Raw genomic sequence first — 26,264 nt, 5'->3', positions numbered from 1 at the left:
TTATTGATCTACATGGAACGATGATGAGATTTGCAATTCAGTTATCTCGATCGCCAAGTCGGGGTGTGTGCATTGCCCAAAAACAAAAATTTTTCGAAAAGATGGCAATAAGAAAGAAGAGAGAAATGAAAAAAATTTTTTCTTCATGTTCCTATTCTAACTTTAATTAGTTAAATTGCATTAGTTGAGTAGACCATATATTGAAGTATATTGTCTAGAGACTAAATGCAGGTTATATACAACTTGCATAGGTTTATTAGCCGTTCAACCAATCATAGTATAGTAGTAGCAAAGCAAAAAGTGAAAAAGAAAAAAAAAATCACTCAAACATTCTAACACAAAACTTGATTATTAGCAATTTAAACAAAGTCCCATACCAAGAAAATTACTAAAACAATTTTCAATTAGATTTCCGTTTTGGGCGTTAATTGGATTAATTTAATTTGTCCGTTTTATATTTTTCCAATATCCATACTAATAAATGATATCACATGGCACAAAATCACAGCCAATATCGTTTTCTTTTGTAAGTAGTAGTTGGTCATTGTTATTTAAGCTATACATTGGATAGACATGTAACAAGTTAGATTGAATCTAGATTCAATTATACAAAACTAGAAAGAGTTTAGTAGATTGTTAAGATTCAAATCAAAATCCAGTGAAACAAAAAGGAAATGAAAGAAATATGAGATACACTGGAGCAATAGTTAATCCCAAGATATGTAGGTGTGAATACATGTGAGTGTTGTTGTTGTAGCTTCAACTCTGGTATTCTTTTATTGTTCATTTGTTCTAACATGCTTAATTGCCCCACTACGTGCATATAATAGACACATTTAACTGCCCTCTCCCCTGGGTTTTCTTTTTTAATGATTTGATAAATCATGGGTATAGTGTGAGCTATAACAAACAATGGCAAAAATAGGAGGGATTTTGGGCCAATGAATGTGTAGGGTTATGAATTCATTTAGTTAGAGCCATACGAAATTTCGATTTTCATAAATTGAATGCAAATCATGTTAAAAACTGAGATGAAACAGAATATGAAAAAATCCTATTGATTTTCACACTTTCCAAACCAATCCATATTATGACGTACACTTCTCTTTACTTGGACTTTTTTCCCCATCTCTTTATCCCCATCCGCCCTTCTCTCGTTACCCTTCTACAGATTGACTTTAAATCGCGTCGTGAATAAGCCTTTCGTCGAAGTGTACAACGAAAGGGCGAATTTACATTATAAATTCCCTTTGAATTTAGTTGAAAGGCACGACTTAAAATTAATGGAAATAATAAAAAAAAAAAGAAGAACTCTTGCACTCACTACAAATCCGTATACACAGGAACAAATATTTAGCTCGTAACGGAGATGACAAAAGTGATTAATTAATTTTATTTTTTGGTTGATTGTACACGCCCTTGTTCAAAATCAACACAACAACAAAACGATCAGAAGAAAGAGAGAAGAAAAAAAAAATTTCTCAATGTTTTATTACCTTTGATTTTCTGTGATTAATTAAACACAGAACCAGATTATAATATATTGAAGAAAGTCTAGATCCCTATAAATTGGAAAACCCTAACTCTATATTTTGTAATTTATTACAATTGTGAATACTAATTTCTTGGAAATAATAGGGGGAAAACTGATTAATGTGTCGAAGTATTCATTTTTTTCTATATTATTTTTATTTCTCTATTTTATATACACACATAATTTGAAGCTACCACGACAACTACCGCCACCAAGTATGGGCATCCCTTTTGTAAGCATTCCCACGCCACGGCATAATACAGAATTTTACTCGATGAGGAATACAAGGGAGTGTAAATCTCCTAATGTCGTCGTTTGTAGTCGGCACTACTAATTGTTTACATTTCCAACGCAATGGGTAGCCTTTGTAGTTCTAGATCTATTGAATCGGGAAATTTTACACCGCACTCTTAAGATTTGTGTAATTATTTCAAATGCACAGGGGGCTAAATTGAAATTAGATTTTTTTTTGTTCGCTTTCCAACCAAATTAAGATTTCACAAAATCGTTGATTGTCAATTACTCACTGTCGCTCAGTGTGTGTCTCCATACAAAAAAGCAACACAAGGCACAAAAAAAGAAAAACAATAGATTTCCCACCTTTCAAAATAATACTAAAATACAAAAGAGAAAAATAAAAAAGAAAAAAAATTTTCCCTATCACACACACACTCACACTTCAATTGCAAATATAAAAACCAAGTTAGTTTTCAACTGTTTTTTTTTTCTAAATATATATATATATATAGTGATTCACTTATTCTACTTTCGTTTATTATTCAAAATCTTTTAATTTTTGTTTTTATTTGAAAATAAAATCAATACCAACTATTGTCTTTCTTTAATTATCTTTGAATAGTTCTTTTTTTTTCAATCATCATTTATTGTTTGTTCAACATTAGCCATTCCTTTTTTTATCAACAATAAATAAACAAAAATCCAAGATTATCAATTTACTTTCATTATGAAATATTTAACTTTATTGACTGTTTTATCCACTGCTTTGGCAGCTCCTTTGCAACAACAACACCATCAACATCATCACCACGCTCGTGATAACGTCAAGAGAGCTGTTGTCACCAAGGTTGTTTACGTTGATTCCAACGGTAACGAAGTTCAAGGTACTGCCACTGCCACTGCCCAAGCTCAAACCACTTCTCAAACTATTGCTGGTTCTTCTGCTCAAACCACTGGAGGTTCTTCTTCTTCCTCCTCCTCTTCTGATTCCAGCGATGTTGCCGACTCTGTCGCCTCTGCTGTTTCAGGTGCTGTTGGTGGTATCTTGGGTGATTTGCAAAGTTTTGTTGACCCATCCAAGAAATTCCAAGATGGTGTCTACGATTGTGATTCCGTTCCAACTGGCCAAGGTGTCATTGCCGTTGATTGGATCTCTGGTTTGAACGGTGGTTGGACCACTATCATGAATGAAAACGGTGACACTTCTTCCAATTGTAAAGATGGTTACTACTGTTCTTATGCTTGTCAAGCTGGTATGTCCAAGACCCAATGGCCATCTGAACAACCAGACTCTGGTATTTCTGTTGGTGGTTTGTACTGTAAAAATGGTAAATTGTACAGAAGCAACACTGACAACGACTACTTGTGTGAATGGGGTGCTAACAATGTCAACTTTGTTTCTGAAATTTCTAAGGATGTTGCCATCTGTAGAACCGATTACCCAGGTTCTGAAAACATGAATGTTCCAACCTTGTTAGAAGCTGGTAGTAACGCTCCAGTTTCTGTTGTTGACAGTGATACTTACTTTACTTGGAAAGGTGGTAAGACTTCCACTCAATACTACGTTAACAATGCCGGTGTTTCTGTCGAAGATGGTTGTATCTGGGGTACTGAAGGTTCCGGTGTTGGTAACTGGGCTCCAGTCGTTTTGGGTGCTGGTACTACTGGTGGTAAAACTTACTTGTCTTTGATTCCAAATCCAAACAACAAAGATCAACCAAACTATAACATCAAGATTGTTGGTGATGACGTTAACGGAAACTGTAAGTACGAAAACGGTCAATACAATGGTTCTGGTTCTGACGGTTGTACCGTTACCGTTAACTCAGGTGACGCTAAATTCGTCTTCTACTAGATGTCCAATTGATATTTTCATACCAATGACTTCTCTTTTTTTTCCCCTTATTTTTCGTTTTTTCACGTTGCCCTTTTGTTATGGTTTGGTAGATAAAAAAATTACTTTTTATTCTTTCTATATAGTGTAATATTTAGATACCTTTTTTTTATTCCCCATTACCTTTCTTTTTTTTGATGTTGTTTTCTTATTATTAGTCTATGAATATTCTTTTTTTAACTTAGCTATTTTCATGACGTCAAAATACTTTCCTTTTCTTTTCTCTCATCTGTATTAAATATAGAACCCATTTGTTGTAACTCATCATCCAAACGCAATTGTATTGCAGTAGCTAATAATCAATTCATTGTTTGTCTTAAAAAGACCATATAATGCTCCAATTTTTTCATCTGGTAATGGCATAAAGCTGTTCTGTATGTATAAATGAAGTATACCTTTATGTTTTAATTTTTTACATAGAAACTTGTTTAATGTAGATATGGTTTGAGTTGATGATATTTTGAAAACTCTAGGTTGAATTGAAGGTGTTGATCCTATAGGTACGAACCGTATCGTAATTTTTGACGATTCTATAGTTTGTGGATTCAATATTTCTTGTTGTTGTTGTTGCAGGGGCAATTTCTTCTCTAGTATTATAGAGGTAGACAAAGGGATTTTCGTTTGTGGTGGAGGAGACGGTTCATTCTGTAATGATGCGTGTGAGGAGGACGCTGATGGTAATGATGACGACGATGATGACTCATCATCTTCAGATTGGACTATTCGAGACATACTTTGATGAGTTGCAGTAGTTTGGTTGCCATTTTTGGTAGAAACACAATTCAAACTCTCTAAAGCACTCGCGGTTACTTTTGACTCCATGTGAACGGTCTTTAAATTTTATTTTTTTGTCCGTTCTTTCTTTGACTCGAATTGCACTACCGGTGTCAACGAAGAACAAGAACGAAAAAAAAAAAAGAACACCAACCTTGTGTTTGGCTAGAACGTTGTTAACCCCCATATCTACGTTTATTTACCAGAAATTCAACAAGAAGCAGTAATGTCAGAAACTGATCATTCTGAAACAAGCGAATCTACAATTGAACCATTACAATTTGAAAAGATTTTAGAAAACTTGGAACATGGAGCAGAAGATGCTAAAGAATCACAAGATTTCTTATCGTACTCCACTTTACTTGATATTTATTTAAATGATCCTACTAAGTATTCCAACGACGAAAAGGAACAATTAATGGGTCATTTATTAGATATTTTAACCAATAATAAAGACTTGACTTTTGAAATTGGCTGGGATTTACCTCAGTTGGTTATTTTATACATTGAATCCGATTACGATTTCAAAGGTCCAATTAGATCGTCTCCTTGTGTTTATAAAATATTGAAAATATTTGAAACATTAGCAATCAACGGGAACCCTAAGGAATTGTTTTTGAAAAGTTGTGAATTGTTAAGTAGTCTTGAAGTTTCTACTGATGAAAGTTTGCCTCTTGAGAGTAGAGATAGTTTCTACGAAATCAAGGTTTATTGTGTGTTTGAATTGATTGATTCTTGTATGAAAAGAATTAAAACCTTGTATCCTTCTAGGTTTTTATTAATGACTGTTAGTGCGTTTATTAACTTGGCATACAAGTTAAACAAGCAGTACACTAATTTAGGAATTCATCATTTTATTTTGAAAAGAGCTTATAGTTTTGCAAGAAACTATATTAATTTACCATTACCAGATGATATTGATGTTCCCAAAGAAGATCTTGACAAGATTTTAAAAGATGAAGAATATTTGCAACGTAAATTGCTAACTGGTTTCATAACCAATATTATTTATTTGAAAAATGTAAACTATGCTGAAGGATATGCAATGGATCATTTCAGTTGGTTACAGAAACAACAATCCCAGTCAAGACATATTTTTGAATATTCTGTGGATTCCAATTTGCCAGATAGATTTGTTGAATTGGCGTATTCTTTTGATATTGAATTGTTAAATGTTTTTCAAACTTTTATAACCGATGCTCATAAATTGCTCATTCCTATAGATCGAACCAAATCTACTGAGGAAATAACTGGGTTGATTTTTGAAAAATTAATTATTGATTACCAGAGAAATGTTTATTCCAGTATTGTCAATAGTGATATGAAGGAAATTAAGGATTCTACAATTGCAGAATTGATTTTATTCACTCATTCAATCGCTATCAAAAAAGAATTTTCAAACCCAACAATGACCATAGCTGATGTGTTGGCAATGACTTTGAGACTTATCGTACCACAAATGGTTAGTTCTCAGTTTGTTAACTTTGGTGTTGTTGATATGGTTGTCTTTTGGATCTGGTTTACGTTATATCAACAGCAAAATTTGAATCATAATAACTTATCATTACAAATTGAAAGAATTCCAAAACCTTTATTCACTATTTTCCTACAATGTATCTTATTCATAATGGTTACAGTATTTAAAGACAAACCAAAATTTAGATATATTGTATTGACTTTATTAACCAAGATTTTGGTATTGTGTCCTGACATAGGTTATGATTTCATTAAGGATTCTATAGAGCATTGTCCATATGAAAATATCAAAGCACCTTTAATTGGAGTTTATAAAGAATTATTATTGAAAAATTGTTCGTCTATTGATACCTTGGATATGGAAAAACTAAAAATTTCAAATGATGCAAATGGTGATGATAAATCTTCCAAATCAGCTCCACCTTTACCACCACGTCAATTAAAGCAATCAGCATCTTATCAATTAACTGATGAAAAATTAGATGATTTATTAGAGTTAATTGAAGTTGCTGAATCAGAAGTATTTGTTGATGATTCTATTGATCCTACTAAATTATCATCAATTGCTGCATTTTTAAACTTATTGGTTGCTATTAAACAAGATCCTGTTATCATTTCAAATAAAGATAAAGTCAATGATAGATTAACTTCTATAGAAGATAATATCAAACAAGTTAAAAATACCACTAAGAATCAATTCGAAATAAATGCTGGTGATATGCTTCAACTTACAATCGAGAGATTCAAAGAATAGTCTAATTAGTACTAATGTATATATATATATATATATGTATATTTATCTTTTCTTTTTGATTTTGGTGACGGTTTTTTCGTCAACCAAAGGACCCCAATATACAAAAAAACCTTCTTTAGTTGATGAAATATCTTCCTCAATTTGTAACTCTTCATCATCGATAAATGGATCCTCAAAGTCGTACTTCCCAACTTTTCTAATCATCTTAACTTCATGCTGTCTAAATAGTTGTTCTTCAGTCAATTCCTTACCCTTTTGAGTGGTTGCTCCAGAATTTGATTCTTTTCCACCACTTGTTGAATTTGCTTGTTGTTGCTGTTGTTGTTCTGATGGGTTTGGAACTTCAATGATATCCTCATCTTCGTCATTATCATCGTCGTCTTCATCATCTATCATATCATCCATCATATCAAGGGCATTTTTGGAATTAGGATGCATTACACTCCATCCATATTTTTCTTCTGCTAATTTCAATACATTTACAATGACTTCAGCTTTACCAGGTTGAGGATTTTTAGAGTCTAATAACGGAATATCTAATGCGATAATAGGAGCTTCCTGTTGTTTCTCTTTCTCCTTTTCTTTCTCTTTGTCTTTCGGTTTATCGGACGACTTTTCGACTGTGGTTGTTGATTCGGGTTTTTCTTCCTTTGAAACAACCTCTTCTTCGTCATCAATATTCAATAGATCTATCACCGTGGGAGCAGCAACTTTAACTGGAATCACCGGGTCACTCTTCAGTGTTGTGGTGGTAGCAGAAGAAGTTTGAGTCCCATTACCTGTTGTACCGGAAGAATTTGACTTTTTATCTATCACTGGTGATTTTTGAAGCTGTTGAGTTTGTGGTTTAGTTGATTTCGATGTTGATTTAGATGATGTAGTACTAGATTTAGTCAGTGGTTGTATCTTTACAGGTTGTGCTGATGGTGTGGAAGCCTTGGCAAGAATTGGTACTGGTGAAATGGTTTGAGTATTGTTATTATTACCTACTGGTAATGGTTGTTTTGGTGAGTTACTTGCTGCTGGTGAACCGGATCGACGTTTCTTTGCATCAAAATATATAACATTTCTTTTCCTCTTGGTACCACCGGTGGCTGATTCAACTGCAGGTGATGGAGTTTGGCTTGCTGTTGGTGCTTGCAGTGAACTATCATCTATATTTATAATTGAATTAATTGATGTTTTACTTGGGGAGGTGTTTACTGGATTCAATTGAAAACTAGTTTGAAACTTTTTAACTTGATCACTTACAAATGCTGAAGTTGCAGTAGCAGAAGTTACTGTCTCTTTCTTGGACTTGCTTCCTGATTGTGTTGTATTATTGTTTGAGGTTTTGGATTTAGTTCGTGGCAATGTAGGAGGTTTATTGGCAACACTTGGAGAAGTCTTCCTTGATCCTCGGGGAGTTGGAGTATCACTAATAACAATAATATCAGGATCATCATTGGTTAAATTAATTGACGTTTTGTATTTGGATACCATTTCCAGTATTGGTACCGCTCGTTGAGTGCCATTTCGATTATTTCCCAGCAGCGACGACGACGACTTTCTTGTCCCTTGTTGCTGCGGCTGCACTTCTGATGATGATCCAGAGTCTAGTAATGACGATATGGATATATTATTATTACTTGACAGTGACATCTATAACGGTTGCAAAGTTTTTTTTTCTTTCACTGTATGTGTGTGTGTGTGTGGGAATTATTTGGTTAAGGGTGAATATCTCTGTATAAAGAAAAGAAAAATTTCTACGGGTGGACTATTGTTGTTGTCAAATTTTCCTAATGCTGTACACAAGTTGATCAGTTTTTTTTTTTTCCTCTGTGTTTATTTTTTTGTTGGTCGTTAAAATTAATTAATTTTCCTTGTTCTCCTTTTATCATTCCTCACTATTACTGAAATCTCCTTAACTATGGCCAGGTAACAACCATCCCCAAAAGAAAAATAATATTGAAAAAAAAAAAAAACTTAAATATTGGGTGGACGCACGACTTTTCTGATCGTTTTTTTTGTCACATTTGACACGCAGTTATGTGGAGACAAGATAAAAAAAATGCTTTCACTTGTACACGACCAGGTTGTATTTCAATTGGTCATCATCAAGGACTTCTAGTTCAATATCCCTAAATAGGCCTATTGTCATTTAGAAATAGTAAAGAGAGATGAGAATGAGATTCATTTTCGGATCTACCACATGAATTGATAATCAACGAATATATAATATACTTATAGACTATTCCCTATGCTCTATCCAATTGGATGATATTACTATGATAACCAACTTTACCTAAGGCCAATGAAGTATCACTGCCATAGCCTTCCAATGAATTCATGGTTAATTCCCCGTTCCAATACTCGGCATAGATTGCGCTGATAGGTAAACCCATACCCAAGTGATAATGATGTGGTCGGCCCATCAAATTCTCCAACGTGGACTTCTTTTTGCTTCCCGTACTTTCACCAAGACTCGTGTTTTGTAGTATCTGTTGTGCTTGAGGAGTCACTATTGATGAGCCAGAAGGCGTGACTTTCAAATTCGAATATAGTTGCAATCCGGGAATTCGGTGGAAGTTCGCAAGACTTTTCCTGGCCAAATCTGGTTTCTTGCCGAACGACCAAATTGACTTTAACTTGTCGTGGCTAATGCCCCCTCCTTGGTCAGAAATCCTGAACAACACTTGTTTAGTCAGATCGACAATGGTGACCTTGACTGGTGGTAATAACTTGGATGTCTTTGTGGAATGGGTTCTGATTGTTGCTTCAAACGAATTCCGGAGGATTTCATGAAGGATATACTGGAGATGGGGTACAATGAATGGGAAATGTGTTTTCACATCGCCTTCAATCTCCAAGTCTGGCATTCTTTCGATCTCTGGATAGCTGGATTTCATGGAATCTTTGATCATGCCCGCAACAATCTTTAACTGCTCCACAGCATTGCAATCGTCGAAAATTTCACCCAAATAATGCGGCGGCTTCTTGTCATACGGTTTCTTATTGTAGCTTTGACTAATGGACAAATGCTGCTCAATGATAAGACGTCTGCTTATTCTTGACGACAACATCTTGTGGATAATTTGGTTCAACTCTGCTTCAGGAAGATTGTTTGAGATGGCAACTTCCAATGCTCCCATCATCAAATGGGATAGGTTGAAAATGTGGTCATCCAACATACTTGACATCATTTCACAAAACTTGTTGTTGTCCTCAATGGTGTGGATCTTCGGGATTTTTCTGAACGCATTGAACAGATGGTAATAGCTCTCATATATCTGTGCCAAGTGGAAATTATTAACCACACCAAATGGCAATGTTTGCAAATCACGAATTCTTAATGCCAATCTTATCGGCAATTCAATCCTCACAAAGTTTGCAGAATTGATCACCTTTTGTCGTGTTAACGTATTCCCATATCCTGCCAATTGTCTTAATGATACCGGATGCGGTTGCTTCTTCAGATATTCTAGTAAAACAGCATTCTGGAAGAAATGTTGTGGGTTTAAGATGTTGGAATAAGTAGGAAATGGACCAAGGTTTTTAAGATATTTGGCGACTTCTTCTTTGCTAGCATCAGACAAGTATTCTTGAATGTACGAGTATTGAGTTATAGGTGATGTTGACGAATTGAATCTAGCTGCCGTTAGAGCTTTATAACTGTTCTGCCGTAACATGTCTGGTATTGAGTAGAGTCGTCGATAAGGTGAAATGTGTGAGAAAAGAAAAGGAAAGAAAAATTTTGCGTAATCGATTTCGTATTTTGCTCTGGGGGAGGAAGGAAAAATCAGTCCATATTTTGTACTCTACTATAGAAAAGTTTTACATACTATTTCTTCTTTATATAATCATTGTACAATCCTTTGAAGACAGTGGCAACTGAATATCTACCTGTGTAAAAGGGAACAAATCCAATAATAATCAAGGTTGCATATAACCAGATCAACGAAAATGTGACATATCCTTTGAAATATGCAGCAGAGAATATCCAATCTTGATATAAAGACATTGGCCAAATAACCCAAGTGACTAAAAGTATAAAGATAACAGCACCAGTAGCAATCTTGATCCAGAAATCTAATTCATTGGATGATAATTGTTGTGTTTTAACTTCAACTAAAGCAACTTTCTTTTCTTCATCTATTTCATTTGGGCTACCATTGGAGTTAGAATTAGAATCAGAAGTGGAAACAGGATCCGATTCAGCAACCTCATCCTTGATTGTCAAGTCAAGGCTTTGTAATTCTTCCCAATTGAATTTCTCTGGTTTAATAAACGAAATAATAACACTAACAATACCCGGTAATATCAACGCAGTTAAAGATCCATATAATGATGGAAATTCGCTACCCAATGTGTTGATATTGATGGCACCGTAGTAATGTTTAGCCGTGGTTAACCATACAGCAATAGCTGATCCTAACCCGATTATTGGAGACAAAACAGCAGCCCAGAACGTTTGTCTGTCCCAAGTGATTGTTAAAATAAGTGGGATAACACCAGGACAAATGATAATAGGGTAAATATAGGTAACCCACGTCATTGTGACTCCAAGTTCGTGGAGTAAAATACAGAACCCGGATATACCAAAACCAAACACAACACACCCAATATGAGCTACACGTATCATGGACCCTTTTAATCCCAACTGATATTTAAAAATATCAAAACAGCAAATAGATGCCACGGAAACCATTTGTGCTGAAAGTGTAGAAGTAACGGCTAAATAAATTACCAAAAGTAAAGATCCCACTGCACCTTTACCCAAGATTGATTTCAAAACATAGGGCAAAACATAACCAGACGCAACTTCATAATCAGTCATTTTTCTAGGATATGTTGGGAATGAAGGGTTGTCTTCGATAGTTAAAGCAATACCACCAGCAATAGTTCCAATTGGAATAACATTTGAAAAAATAAAAACAGCAGTAAGTAAATAAGCAGGGACAGTTGCTTTTGGTGTAGCAGAGAATGTCTTTTGCCAAAATGCCGAATCCATAACGGTCAATCCAAAATTACCAGCAGTTAAAACTAACCCGAAAATCAATGCACCTTGTGATTTACCAGTAATAATGGAACCAGCATAATTACCTTCAATTTGTCTGTCTACCTTGGTGAGACTTGTCCAGAACTCATTTAATCCACCTACCTGATCAGATGTCAAAAGGGATGTATTCAAATAACACAAAATAATGAGCAAAATTGTGGTATGAATAAAATCAGTCAAGAAAGTTGCTTTCAACCCACCAACAACGGTATACAACAAGACACCGAACGGAACTAACATAGTCGACGCAACAATGTGTAAATTACCGGCAATAATAGAAATTAATGAAGCAACAGTTAAAACCATTGCTGAACTAGAAATGATATTACAAATCAATGCCAAAACCAAATATAAAAGATGGGCTGATCTTCCGTATCTTGCACCAACAACTTCTAAACTGGTATGAGCTGTGGGGATTTTCTTTTTAGCATGAATACCAACTAATGACATCACGGCAATTTGAATTGATAACCCAGCACCAAAATAATAAGCTGCTTGAATTCCATAATTGTAAACTTGACTAGTCAGCATGACAAATTCAGTGGCCCATGACCAAGAAGAATAGACTGCGGAAGCAGAAAGAAAAGTACCAACTGAACGATTTGCAACTGAAAAAGTTTCTGTACTACGAGCATCTTCATGAAGATATTTTCGCAACAAAATTGTGGTTAAGATCATACCTATTGCAAACACAGATCCAACTCCAACTAAAACTCCATATCCTGCACCTTGATTCAATAATTCAACTGGTTGATCTGACATGATTGTTGAGTAAAATAAAAATTTAAGCTATCATCAGTTACAATTGTCTGGAGTATTTATACTTCAATCAGTATTAGAATCAAAGCTTCCATTCAATATTAAAGTAGTTAGGCCCGGCTGATGTAAACTGTGGCTTGAATTTCACAAGTTGAATTGTTAATTAAATCATAAATATTATTTTTTTGTTTTGGTTATCAACAAATAGCCAAGAAAGTGTCCTACAAACGAAGAAAGATCTAATCAATCAAGATGCGACATATATCGCTTGACGTGTTTATTGGAGTATGTCATTAAAACTAAACTAATCCAATGGTGGTATCTTCTATAAGATATACATCCGTAGACGTAGTTAAAGCTTCCGGTTTAGACAATACATGGGGATACCTGTCTTGTAAGGCTGTTCATTTGATATTGTAACTATGCCAAGAACGTTATTTTTTTTCATTTGCTTGTTTGTATGTTAAAAGGCGTACATATAAAATATTTTAATTATCTGTGGTTTTTTTTGTATTCTAATCAAGATTAACAATTCGGGTGATATATGTGGTACTTCGATATCTATGATTTCAAGTCCTTATTGAAAAGTTAGGGGACACAAAAAACATAAAATCATACACCCCAAGATCTTACTGTGGATTTCTGGTGGGGTTTTAGTGTATGCAGAGGAAGCAAATTCACTAGTTCTATACATAAATATAAAGCCGTTTGATGTTGGCCAATATACCATCCCAAGAGTATATATTTGTATAAGTCATCGTATAATTGTTGATGCCAACTTTATATTTTACTATTGTGTTTTACCACCAATTAGTGTTGTTAGTTCATACAAACAAGAATTATACTTCTAGATCACAGTTTAAAATATCTGAAGATACTTCTTTATATCTGGTTGTCATAATTTGTTAAGATCTTTCTCTACTACTTCATCTACTATTTAAAATATCCTGCTTGATTTGGATTAGATGTCCAGTGTCATTACTGTACTATTTATGTTCTAACACTACTTAAGCGCTAGATCACCGGAATACATAAACCACTACTCTATAACTATAACAAATCAAAGTTGTCGTACGTAGTAATACTCCCTGGTATTATGTTGTGAAAAAATGTGGTTTCGACTGGGGATACTGGGGATACTGTGGCTTTTATTTCATTACTCAAACCCGATACGTAATATATTCTTTTGCAAACTTGCACGTGTAGCCACATACCTTACATGTGAAAAACCAGGAATTTTAAATGAACAAGAAACTGGGCGTGTGGCGTAGTTGGTAGCGCGTTCCCTTAGCATGGGAAAGGTCATGAGTTCGACTCTTATCTCGTCCATTCTTTTTTTTCTTTCTCACAGCCTACTTTTAGTCGCAGTGATTATTTTTTTGATTGAATTTTTGTACGAAAACTTAACCAAAAAAAAGTTTTTGAATCATTATACTTTCTTCCACATAATTTCTTCGGATTTCATTTTCCTACAATAGAATTCTTCAATACTAGGTGTTACTTTTTTAATAATTATTCAAAGCTGTGTATTAGAACAAGCACGTTTGTGTTAGAGTCCCGTGAACGTCTAGATCTAATATTATTGTTTCCCCGGATTTGAATTGTTAATAAACTATATACAGACAGACATTTTTTAATGTCCCAAAGAGGAAAAATTATTTCCCAACAAAAAGTTGCTTTTTTTTTCCTTTCTTCTTGAATCATCAGTAATTAAGGGAGGCGTATAATTAACTAGTCACATCCATAGCAAACGTTTCCTACTTTATCTAATATTGTATGTACTACTTGGCGAGATTATCTAGGTCGGAAAAAAACAAACAACTTGACACCGATTAATTTTTTTTTTGTTGGCTAGTTTAACTAACACACCAGCAGCAATCAAGAGTGAGTTTAACAGATCAGTGCCCCACCATCGAAGTCCCTTAGATGTTTGCTAATTGGATGATTCTTGATGTTGTTATCTGCCCCCCCCTTTGATTTTTCCATCATAACATCTTGTTTTCTTTCTTTTTTTTTGTTTTTAATCCGTTTGATAGAATACATTTTCATTTGGTACATTGATCACGGGATTATCGTTTAATCTCGGAGTTTTTTTTTCCATTTCAAGCGTCGTTGACTCTTATTTATTTTTGCCTTCGTTGCTTTGTTTCTAGTCATAATGAAATTGTAGAAATTCTTTTGATTTCTTTGTAACTTTCAGATAACTCCGTAGCGGTATTAACCAATTAATGCTATAGTTAGAGTTTTGATTAAATTTGTTCACTATTTATTGTTAGATTTATCAATTAGTTGAACGAAAAAAATTTTCTCTAATAAAAAATAAAAATCTGGGGAAGAAAAAAAAAACACAACAACGCAATGAGAAAAGCAAAAAAAAAAAATTGAATTGCATAAACTTATTGTTTTAAGTGTGTGCAATTTAGTCATAGTTGCTTAAATGAAACGTATGACGCATTGTTTGCTTTCTAGTTTAAGTTTATTATTTTTATAATAATAAAATATCCTTGGAACTCCGAGAGATCAGACAGAAATCATTCCCTAAGATCGGATGACTACCAATAAAGTGTAAACTTTGAAAAGTAAGTTCTAGTTTGTCTTAATCGGTTGAAACACGTGAGTCAAAAATCTAAATAGAGAGAAAGAGACAGAGGGGTAGGAAGCTTCTGATTCTTTGTGTTTACAAGAGAAACACAATATTGGGAAATCAGAACATACAAAATAATAATAGGCCAGGTTACAATTTATAAGAATAGACAAGAAAATACAAAGAGCTAAATGTATTTCGTGGGGCAGGGGGGGGGGGAATGAGGCCCAGGGAGGAAATTTTGTGTGATGTTTCGCGTCATTTTTTTTAATTTTCATTTTCTCAAACCATGCAAGGTGTGTATGTACCAAGTGTTGTTGAACAGAAATGCTCACTTATTGTTCTACTTCTTAGTCTTATTCTTCTCCTTGCACAAATGACGGAAAAGTCAGAATCGGCAATATTTTCCATTATCTATTTTTATTCTCCCTTTTTTTTGTCTTCCTTTCTCTGTATACACTTGTTAGTGGAAATGTCTGCTTAAATTTAACACTGACTGTATAAAAGTATTAACTTTTCTCAGGTAATTTTTTTTTCTTCATTTTTTGTGTGTTCATTTCCTTTTTTTTTATTTCTTTGAGTTTTTTTTATATATATTCAACTGTGGATACTATCAACGATTTCAAGAGTTACCTATCCACTATTAAGAATCAAACATATCCAATCATTTTTTTTATCAATATTATCACTCCTGGGAATCCCAAGAATTTTTTATTGTTCAAGCGGTTAATTATTTTCATTTGTCTGACATCCTCACAACTTTTTTTGTTGTTTTCAGATAGTTCCATAATTTATTTTATTTTTTCCCCCAGACTCAAATTTTCTTTTTTTTTTTTCTTTTCTTTTTATTTTTTGGAATTTGACTTTTTCTAAGTTCCTCGTTGGTTGAAAAAAAAAAATTATAGTTGAGTGATATAACCTGTTGAAAGAACTACATTTTTGTTTTTGATATCTATATTACAAACAAAACAAATAAAATGAATATGCAAACATCTGTTTCAGTCAACTCACCATTATCAACAATGTCCACTACATCTATTCTGGATGCAACTCCTATACCAACCCAACCAATACCCAAGAAATCACAACAAATTCGAACCGACAAACCAAGACCTCATGTATGTGCCATTTGTACCAGAGCTTTTGCTAGATTAGAACATTTAAAACGCCATGAAAGAGCCCACACAAATGAAAAACCATACCAATGTGCCGCCTGTGGCCGTTGTTTTGCCCGTCGAGATTTAGTATTGAGACATCAGCAGAAATTACATACAGATTTACCTCATGTGATAAGACGAGGCTCTTCCAAAGATAATGAAATCAACGAACATATTAATGTATTGCATAACAACACTGATGCTAATGCTCCGCTTCCAAATAACACCAACAACAGCAACAATAACAGCCGAAATAACAGTGTCAGCAAGTCGGATACAGTGGAAAAACCCGTATTTCGAACAACACTTTTTGGAGCAGCACAATACAGTCTGCCTAACCACGATGAAGACGCTACATCCATGTCAAATTCTCCACGTCCAAGTATAACATTACACAGTAGTAACAATCATAGAAGTAGTGTTTCATTTGGATCATCAAATACTCCACCAGCTGTAACTACCGCGAACGGAAAAGTTGAACAACCAGTGCCAAATGGCAACAGAAGGAAAAGTAAACTGCTGCGTCAACAACCCACACCAGATTCTCCCCAAAATAAGAAATTCAAAGCTTCAGTATCACCAGTGGGAAATGGATTGGTCAGCGCTATTCCTACCCACATTGGTCACAACTATAGACACGCGTCGTATTCTGCTGCATCTGGTCCTTGTTATTCTAGTTTTAAAGAGGAATTTTTGGATACTCCAAGTCATGTTGAATTCGCCACTCCACAGCTTGGTCCACACCAAGAAGACTTCACCAAGTTTTTTGAGACAAACGGATTGTTGGATTGGGACTCTATTGATCACTTGGATTTGAATGAAGAAGGCAAAACTGCTATGAAACAAAAATCCATCAAGAATTTACAAGAATTTTTCAATGATAAATTAAAATCTACTCATATGCAGCATTCACAAAGTGTACCATTTGAAATTGGTATGGATGTACTTCATTCCTACAACAATCTCAATAGACATTCTTCAATTCCACAACCACCTCAAATTGCACCCCAACAAATCCATAGTCAACCACCACCTCCACCTCAACAACAAGTGCAACCACCAGAAGTGCAACAACATCAGAACAACAACCACCACCACCACCACCAATCTCCTCCACAACACATTTCGCCTCATTCCATGACAGATTCTGTTTCATCTACAAAGAGTATTAATCCACAACAATTGAATCATAACGGACAGACAACCACGCCTGCTATTGCAAATGGCAACCACAATACCAATGCAAATACAGATATCAATCAAAATGAATGGTTTAGAGATTTGGTTTTTCCACCATTTGATTTGAACTTACCATTTAGTGCTCACGCAAGCACAGAGGATTTGCGCGGTTTTTTTGGTTCAACCAGTTTATTGGCAGACACTAATGAAGCATACCGTAAACAATTGAACAGCAACAGCAACAGCAACAACAACAACAACAATCATATTTTGCCATATACACAAGCTCATATCAACCACGCATCCGAGTTTTCAGTTAATTATTCTACTAGTTTCTTTTTGGAAGATACTTTATTGATTACTGCCGAACTTAGAGAGAGAATAATTGAAATGAGTAACATCGAGGAAAAAGATTTACCACCGTTGAATGATTTGAAACGTTATGTTCAGTTGTATGATTATGGTTTCAACAAGTATTTCCCATTCATTCACTTGCCATCATTGAAGAATCCAAGAAATCACAACCTTGAAACTATCCCATTGTTGTTGGCAATTGCTGCCATTGGTGCATTATATGATTATAATGATACCGATACATTAGTTTTGTTTAATTTGTCCAAGTTTCATATTCAAAACTTTTTTGAAAGGGAGATCACTTTGAATAATTTGCATTTCAAAAAAGTCCCATTGATGGCTCATCAATGTCTTGTGTTGCATATTTTCATTTCAATTTTCCTCAATGAACCAAATATGATGGATACAACTTCTAGACAAATCAAGTCAATGATTGGTTTAATCAAATCAACCAGCTTCAATGAACCATTAGAAAAGTTGATTATCCCACCACCACCAGCCATTCCAGGGTCAGCTGGAGATAAAACATTAATTCAAAAGAATTATGATTATTTCATTATGGCTCAATCTAGAATTCGTACTTTACATGCTTTTTATTTCTTGCAATCATTTAGGACTAATTTTGGTGGAGTCCCAATTTTGTTTAATTACAATTTACTTCATAGCGGTAGTTTCTGTACCAATGAAAAATTGTGGTGGAGCGATGGTGCAAGTAGCTGGTATAATTTACTTGGCAAGAATTTTCCAGGCAAATGGTCTTTGGTTGATGTTAGCAATGGTATTGGTATGGATAAGATTGCTTCATATCTTGATGATCCTACTAGTGCACCTAAAGCATTGTCATACAACAATCTACTTGATATGTTGTTTGTGCTTCATGAACAAATAACCACTGAGGTTGCTCGTTCTCCAGAACCATTTAGCCATTTGATTTGGCAAGACAAAAAGAGACACTTTAAAGCATTGCTCAACAATTGGGAGGTTTTATTTCATCAGAATCATGGCACTTTGAAGATCGTTACTGGTAATAGATCTAACCTTACTGTGAACCATGAATTGAAATTGATTCTTCCGTTGCACTTGATTCTTCAGATCAAATTGGAAGTTAGATTAACTTATTCAATGACTGCAGTTTTTCATAGAGACTGGGATGCCATGAATAAAGATTTGGATCTGTTGACCTATAGAGAATCCAAGTACAGTGTCTTGACTAATGCTTTACCATATTGTTGTGATATGTTGGAATTATGGATTTACAACATTGAAACTATCAATTATGATGTTAGAGAAACATCAAGAAGAACACCAGCCTTTTTCTGTTGTGGAATTTTCACCAGTTCAATTTTGATTGCTACATATTTGGGGAATCTAGAAAGAAACTGTACTACTCGAGATCTTAGTAATATGGAATTGAAGAAATGGTTTGAATGTCAAAAGATGTTGTCTAAATTGGAAACAGTATTGAGTGTTAGTATTAAGTCAGCTCATCTGGAATCATTAATTAAAGAAATCAAATCAACATCATCAGTTGGTGACGAAGTTATCAAGAAATTATTACAATTGAGTCAAGAACGTGAAGTTTGCGATGATGAGATATATGAAGGTAAGAATGTTGAATCTAACAAAGCCAAATTGGTACAAATTAACAAGCAAATTAATCAACTGGTTATTGATGCCCATATTTCTATCAATTCTATATATTTGGGGATTAGAATATTAGCTGATGTTCCTGTCTGGCCATTAGCTATGGTTTTCGCTGATGCTTTAAAACACAGAGGAATGCATGTTGGTGCTTAGCTCTGTGTTTCAATATTTATTTATTTATTTTGTATTTTAATATAAATTTATGTAATTATTTTACTTTCAATAGAATTGTATGTATACAGTTATGGTAGACATATACGAAATTGGTACGTACGTAAGTAATGAAATTAGTACACTACCCGTGGATTGAGAAATAGTTTGCACCACAATATGGAATTAAGTTGTCACCCCCTCTATCTGGTAATATTTTGCAATTTCATACAGTTTAAAAAGTATTCCTTAGAATAAATTAAATTACATTTAAAAAAAAAACAACAGCATTTATAAATAATATACACGAGATATAATGAATTATGAATTATAAGAGAGTTTATGTAATAACACATCTAGTAGAAACCTTGATCTTTCAAATAACTGACAATTTCTTCAACGACAACAGTCAAATCATCATTTGATAAATTGAATTGACCTTCAGTAGAATTAACAATTAAAGAATTACCAGTACCAACAACATCAACAATTGCAGATGGGTTTGAAGTTGGAATAATAAGACCAGAACCAGCTTTAACTAATTCACCAATAATAAATGGATCAGTATTATTAGCTTGTTCATTTGAAATTTTGGTAATTCTACGTTCACCAGAAAATTGATTTAAAGTAGATTGTAAAGCAAAAGATAAATAATCACCCAATTTATTTGAGTTATCAATTAAAATAGCAAAACCTTGTTTAGATCTTGGTGGATTAGTTTCACGTAAAATTTTAACAACTTCTGGATAAGAAAACCAAGCTGGAATTTCTTCACCAGTTCTTAATCTATTTCTTAATTCAGTACCAGAAATATTAGCAGTTTTAACTTTAGTAGTATCAATGGTATCAATTGGAGCATATCTATCTTCATCCGGTAAATAAGTAACCATTCTAAATGGAACAATTTTAATGGTTAATTCATCTTGATATTTAGCAAGTAATTCTTGAGCATCATAAGGACCATAGAAATCAACACCTTGAGAGTTTTTACCTGGACCAGCATGATCTCTACCAACTATAAAATGATCAACACCATAATTGGTTCTAATTAAAGCATGCCATAAAGCTTCTCTATCACCACCCATTCTCATAGCCAATGGTAATAAAGATAAAGTAGCCAAACCATCAGGGAATTTTTTCAAAATTTGTCTATAAACTTTAACTCTAGTATGGTGATCAATATCACCTGGTTTAGTTAAACCAACAACTGGATGAATTAAAATATGACCAGTTGGACCAATATCTTGAGCAGCTCTAATGGTTAATTCTCTATGAGCTCTATGCATTGGGTTTCTAGTTTGGAAAGCAACAATATTTTGATCAGCCCAACCAAGTTTAGTAAATTCTTCTCTTAATTCAGTTGGAGTTTTTCTTGATTCAACATAATCATAATGTTTTGGATAATTAAGACCTTGTAAAGAACCACCAAGATAATAATCACCAGCAATTTCAAATAAATATTTATTAGCTGGATGTTCTGGATCACCACGGAAAACTTTTTTAGCTTCATTTTCTTTATTTGGTTTATAAATAGATTCAAGAGTAATGATAGCCAAAGGAGTTTCATCTCTCAAATCCAATAAAACAATTCTATCACCTTGTTTATAATTAGAAGCAGTTTGTTCATTAACATCTAAAGTGATTGGGATTGGCCATAATAAACCTTTACCATTTTCACCTTTAACACTAGTTAATCTTAAATCTTCAACAACACTGGTATAATCATCTTCATTTAAGAAACCAGTTAATGGAGAAAAACCACCAGTTAAAATCAATTCCAAATCACATAATTGTCTAGCAGTTAATGTCAAAGATGGTAAAGTTTTAGCTTCTTCTAATAATTGTTGTTTAATACTGGCATCACGAATGATTAAATCATTCAATTTACCACCGTGTGGAGCTGGAATAGGCATCTTGTGATAGTCGTAGTTATAATTAATACCAAAAAGTTAACAACTTCTGTGAATAATAAATAATAATTAAACAAGAAGAAGAAAAAGAAAAAGAAAAAGAAGAAAGGGGAAGAAAAGAATGAAAAAAAAAAATTAATTTAATTATATATTACTCTTTATATTGGACTCAGTTGCAAAACTGAGTAATCTTTGATTTTGTTGCGATTCCGCAAGAGAGAAAGAGAGAGAGAAAAAAAATTTCAACGGGTGTGAAAAAATTCAGTGATTGCACGTGAACCACAGTAATATTTTCCTCTTTATAAAATGCATTAGTTAATCAAATGATGTCTGATTGGGCTTAAAATTGAATCCTAGATTTTTTTTTTCTTTTTTACAATTTTGCCGCTTATGTGTAGTTTTTATTCCCGGGGTAATCCTCACAATGATAAAGCTCTATATAGTATTCAACACGTGTATAGGTATGAGTTTTAAAGAACCAATAATTAATAAGATAGGGAAATGTGATTAGAAATATTAACAATATTCAATCCACAATTGCAATTGCAATTAGCAAAACCAAGAAAAAATAAAGTAGTGATGAATAGTGTGAGAGGAGAAGAATAGTGGATATAATCAATGTATAAGATACCAAGATTGATTAAGGCGAAAGTATGCCACAGTTGCATTGATTGATGAAGGGAAACGAAACGACACTCCCATGTGAAACATTGATCTTTATGATTATAAAATGATGATTATCTTCGCCTATGAGCAATTCAGAATCAATCAGAAAGGGTAATCGTCATACATTTGTTGAGTGATGATACGATCGCGTGTTGAGGTCTCCTACTATCCACGAATCGCATACAACAAAATTGTCCTAGTTATAACCAACAATCCAACTAAACCATTTATATACTTACGTCAATTGGTAGTTCTTAAGTAGAACAAAAAAGATAAAAAAAAGGACCCCTTTATCATGTACATTATTATTTTTTTTTGCCGTATTTTGCAATCTTAATTTCGGTTTTTCTTTTGCAGTTATTTGCAGATATTTTTTCCTCCTATTTATACGTTTTCTGTTGCGTAATCAAAAAATCGTCACATTTTACACGACCTCAAATATTAAGGGAACAACTCATGAATCCATGAAGAATCGACATAATTATCATATATCCCCCACTTTTATACACCACCCAGCACCTCGAGTTGATAATTTACAACAAATAAATTCGATTCTATTATCAAGGGTGGGGTGGATAACCCTGTTTTTTTTTTGGGGGTCGTCCAATAAACAAGAACAATAGAAACGTCTCGTCACCCCCCAAATCGAATCCTTTTTGGGGGATATCAGTTGGGGGAGAGGGGGAAAGATCCAATAGATCTTAAAAGATCAAACATAATTACATTCATGACAAACTTTGTCTCGAACCATCTAAATCAAGAAACAATTGAATAAACCTCGAGTTTATGATTTCGCAAACAAAAAAAAAAAGAAAATGAAAAATTATTGTTGACCGTTGGAAACGAAAAGAAGCATGTGCCACCGGAAATGCACTTTTTTCTTCTGATCTGTTCTTCTGGTGCGCTACTGCCTTATGAGTTTAAAATAGCAATCGTAGACAATAGCAAGAAGAAGAAGAAGAAAAAAAAGGAGATCGGAATCACTGGATTTGTTGGGAAATGTAAGACCGGAAATCAAATTGTATCGTCGATTTAGCAAGTCAAGAATAGTAGCACCACAACCTCCTCCTCCCCTTTCTTTTATTAATTAGAAATAATTAACGAGTTTAATAACAAAAAGAGAAAGGAGGGGTGGAGGCAGGTAGATTATTCATAGTATTAGTCCCCATTACATAATCACCGTTCACAAAAATGGGTTAGTGTAGACCGAAATCGCATAAATTGAAGACTCACACAGAAAAAACAAAAATTGAAGAATAAATTAAAATTAATTAGTCAGATCCGGTTATTCACCCACTTCCGACCATAAATCAGAACCTTGTGTTCATTTCCTTGAAAATAAATCCTACGATATCAATTGTTGTGCCTGCTGCAACTTTGAGTAGAGTAATTTAGAACTCTGCAATGATAATCTGATTTTTGTATTTTATCGCATAATAATAATTGTTTACCAATTCATTACTAAAACGTATAAGGGATATTGGGTTTGATAATGGATTACTAAAAAATAAAAAGAGGAAGCGTATCGTTCCTGCACCAAAGCGCACCGTTACTTTAAATTTTTTTCGACCTGAATTTGACTGCCACCTTCGACGTAATGATTCCTAGTTGTAGAATTGGAAGTGATGGTTGTAATACATAAAAAAAGGAGATAATTAGAACCACGCAATTGACACATTTACTAACAACCCATGATTGCATACCTTTCTTTTATCCATTTCCGGATCATAGGTGTATTGGTTATATTTTACTAATTGCTGAGTCTTTTTTTTTGGTTTAAAAAATTCTTACAAATTTCAGTAAGTCCGGAAGTTGAGAATTTTTTTTTCTTTCTTAATTAATTTGACACCAAACATTTTTTTTTTGGCTGTATCCTGTACGGAAATCGCATTCTCGCCATTTTCTGTTGTAAATTCTGTATAAATATTCAACAATTTTCTCCTTGAATAATTTTTAGTTTTCATGAATTTCTCTTCTTTTTCTTTTCCTTCTTTCTTTCTTCCCTTCAACATTAATTCTATTCAATTAATTCTTCATTAACAACTACAATTACAATGTCTTCAGCTCCAAAGTATGTAATTCATTTCATTTCAATTCCAGGTCAATTCTCTTTAACAGATGAATTGATCCATAGATGAGATAACTGAGATTGAGATTGAGATTATGATTAAAACGGAATGACACTCCAATTCAATTCAATTGAGGAGATGGATGAATGGAAAATTAAACTTGGATAATCAATTGATATTATAACTGGAATTTAGTTTATAAATATGGGATTTTTATTTATTAATTCTTTGTTACGAGCCCTTTTCAATTCCTTATCCTCATACGTCCCCCTCTTGAAAATTTTCTCATTCGGTTCAGGTTACAAGAGAAGCCAAAAAAAAAACTTCAACCGAGCTTTCCTGGCGACCGGAATTTTTTTTTCGGCTCACAGGCCATGGAGAGGAGGGGGCGAGAGAAATCAAATATCAAATGAAAAAAAAAAATATAAGGCTGCCAAAATTCCCCCACTACCAAAAATTTATTCAAACCAATGTATTTTTGTTTTTTTTTTTCATTCAATAATAAATACCTATTTAATCAAAAATGTCAAGTCCAATCTCAAGATTATCTATTTTATCTAAACAAATTATGACCAACAATACTAACAGTTCAATTGCCAGAGGTGATATCGGTTTGATTGGTTTAGCCGTCATGGGTCAAAACTTGATCCTTAACATGGCTGATCATGGTTACACTGTTGTTGCTTACAACAGAACTACTTCTAAGGTTGACCACTTTTTGGCCAACGAAGCTAAAGGTAAACCAATTCTTGGTGCTCACTCTATTAAAGAATTGGTTGACCAATTGAAAAGACCAAGAAGAATTATGCTTTTGGTTAAAGCTGGTAAACCAGTTGATGATTTCATTGACCAATTATTGCCATACTTGGAAGAAGGTGACATCATTATTGATGGTGGTAACTCCCATTTCCCAGATACCAACAGAAGATACGATGACTTGAAAAAGAAGGGTATCTTGTTTGTCGGTTCCGGTGTTTCTGGTGGTGAAGAAGGTGCCAGAACTGGTCCATCTTTGATGCCAGGTGGTAACGAAGCTGCTTGGCCACACATTAAAGATATCTTCCAAGATATCGCTGCTAAAGCTGATGGTGAACCATGTTGTGATTGGGTTGGTGATGCCGGTGCCGGTCATTACGTCAAGATGGTCCACAATGGTATCGAATACGGTGATATGCAATTGATTTGTGAAGCTTACGATCTTATGAAGAGAGTTGGTAAATTCTCCAACAAAGAAATTGGTGATGTTTTTGCTAAATGGAACAAGGGTGTTTTAGATTCTTTCTTGATTGAAATTACCAGAGACATTATGTACTACAACGACCCAACTGACGGTACCCCATTGGTTGAAAAGATCTTGGATACTGCTGGTCAAAAAGGTACTGGTAAATGGACTGCTGTCAATGCTCTTGACTTGGGTATCCCACTTACTTTGGTTGGTGAAGCTGTCTTCTCCAGATGTCTTTCTGCTATGAAGAATGAAAGAACTGAAGCTTCTAAAGCCTTGCCAGGTCCATCTGTTTCCGATGCTTCTCCAATCACCAACAAAGAAGAATTTATTGACCACTTGGAACAAGCTTTGTACGCTTCTAAGATTATCTCATACACTCAAGGTTTCATGTTGATGAACCAAGCCGCTAAAGATTACGGCTGGAAATTGAACAATGCTGGTATTGCCTTGATGTGGAGAGGTGGTTGTATTATCAGATCTGTTTTCTTGGGTGAAATCACTGCTGCTTACAGAAAGAAACCAGATTTGGAAAACTTGTTGCTCTACCCATTCTTCAATGAAGCTATCACTAAAGCTCAAAAGGGTTGGAGAACTTCTATTGCTAAGGCTGTTGAATATGGTGTCCCAACTCCAGCTTTCAACACTGCTTTGGCTTTCTACGATGGTTTAAGATCTGAAAGATTGCCAGCTAACTTGTTGCAAGCTCAAAGAGATTACTTCGGTGCTCACACTTTCCAAGTCTTGCCAGGTAAAGAAAACTCTTTGTTGAAGAAGGGTGAATGGATCCACATTAACTGGACTGGTAGAGGTGGTGATGTCTCATCTACTACTTATGACGCTTAGAGATGTGTGTATAA

The 26,264-nt window shown here is 34.2% G+C and overlaps 9 protein-coding genes and 1 non-coding gene across 10 annotated transcripts; 5 read left to right on the top strand and 5 right to left on the bottom strand. All coding sequences in view use genetic code 12, as the record gives it.

Moving 5' to 3' along the window:
- Positions 1-2,498: 2,498 nt before the first annotated feature.
- Positions 2,499-3,626, top strand: SIM1 (SUN family protein; the record flags this gene model as incomplete). The annotated part of the gene is made up of 1 exon (XM_002549325.1): positions 2,499-3,626. One exon carries the CDS (start codon positions 2,499-2,501, stop codon positions 3,624-3,626), a length of 1,128 nt encoding a protein of 375 aa, XP_002549371.1.
- A 303-nt stretch (positions 3,627-3,929) lies between these two features.
- On the bottom strand, positions 3,930-4,487 carry CTRG_03667 (uncharacterized protein; the record flags this gene model as incomplete). The annotated part of the gene is made up of 1 exon (XM_002549324.1): positions 3,930-4,487. The coding sequence occupies one exon, from the start codon at positions 4,485-4,487 to the stop codon at positions 3,930-3,932; it is 558 nt and encodes a 185-aa protein (XP_002549370.1).
- A 178-nt stretch (positions 4,488-4,665) lies between these two features.
- Positions 4,666-6,669, top strand: YBP1 (Ybp1p; the record flags this gene model as incomplete). Its single annotated transcript, XM_002549323.1, has 1 exon — positions 4,666-6,669. The coding sequence occupies one exon, from the start codon at positions 4,666-4,668 to the stop codon at positions 6,667-6,669; it is 2,004 nt and encodes a 667-aa protein (XP_002549369.1).
- Positions 6,670-6,711: 42 nt separating this feature from the next.
- Positions 6,712-8,310, bottom strand: HPC2 (Hpc2p; the record flags this gene model as incomplete). The annotated part of the gene is made up of 1 exon (XM_002549322.1): positions 6,712-8,310. One exon carries the CDS (start codon positions 8,308-8,310, stop codon positions 6,712-6,714), a length of 1,599 nt encoding a protein of 532 aa, XP_002549368.1.
- A 596-nt stretch (positions 8,311-8,906) lies between these two features.
- On the bottom strand, positions 8,907-10,337 carry CTRG_03664 (alpha-ketoacid dehydrogenase kinase family protein; the record flags this gene model as incomplete). Its single annotated transcript, XM_002549321.1, has 1 exon — positions 8,907-10,337. One exon carries the CDS (start codon positions 10,335-10,337, stop codon positions 8,907-8,909), a length of 1,431 nt encoding a protein of 476 aa, XP_002549367.1.
- A 152-nt stretch (positions 10,338-10,489) lies between these two features.
- Positions 10,490-12,469, bottom strand: CTRG_03663 (sodium:solute symporter family protein; the record flags this gene model as incomplete). Its single annotated transcript, XM_002549320.1, has 1 exon — positions 10,490-12,469. The coding sequence occupies one exon, from the start codon at positions 12,467-12,469 to the stop codon at positions 10,490-10,492; it is 1,980 nt and encodes a 659-aa protein (XP_002549366.1).
- A 1,253-nt stretch (positions 12,470-13,722) lies between these two features.
- Positions 13,723-13,795, top strand: CTRG_06386. Its single transcript has one exon. It is a non-coding gene; the product is annotated as a tRNA-Ala (tRNA).
- A 2,232-nt stretch (positions 13,796-16,027) lies between these two features.
- On the top strand, positions 16,028-19,537 carry CTRG_03662 (uncharacterized protein; the record flags this gene model as incomplete). The annotated part of the gene is made up of 1 exon (XM_002549319.1): positions 16,028-19,537. The coding sequence occupies one exon, from the start codon at positions 16,028-16,030 to the stop codon at positions 19,535-19,537; it is 3,510 nt and encodes a 1,169-aa protein (XP_002549365.1).
- A 353-nt stretch (positions 19,538-19,890) lies between these two features.
- MET3 (sulfate adenylyltransferase) lies at positions 19,891-21,447 on the bottom strand (the record flags this gene model as incomplete). Its single annotated transcript, XM_002549318.1, has 1 exon — positions 19,891-21,447. One exon carries the CDS (start codon positions 21,445-21,447, stop codon positions 19,891-19,893), a length of 1,557 nt encoding a protein of 518 aa, XP_002549364.1.
- Positions 21,448-24,702: 3,255 nt separating this feature from the next.
- GND1 (phosphogluconate dehydrogenase (decarboxylating)) lies at positions 24,703-26,250 on the top strand (the record flags this gene model as incomplete). Its single annotated transcript, XM_002549317.1, has 1 exon — positions 24,703-26,250. The coding sequence occupies one exon, from the start codon at positions 24,703-24,705 to the stop codon at positions 26,248-26,250; it is 1,548 nt and encodes a 515-aa protein (XP_002549363.1).
- Between the last annotated feature and the right edge of the window lie 14 nt (positions 26,251-26,264).

The sequence above is a fragment of the Candida tropicalis genome (assembly GCF_000006335.3).
Source record: "Candida tropicalis MYA-3404 genomic scaffold supercont3.4, whole genome shotgun sequence".
NCBI classification, from domain to species: domain Eukaryota; kingdom Fungi; phylum Ascomycota; class Pichiomycetes; order Serinales; family Debaryomycetaceae; genus Candida; species Candida tropicalis.
The sequence above is the reverse complement of the archived record's forward strand: the minus strand, read 5'-3'. Positions and strand labels throughout refer to the sequence as shown.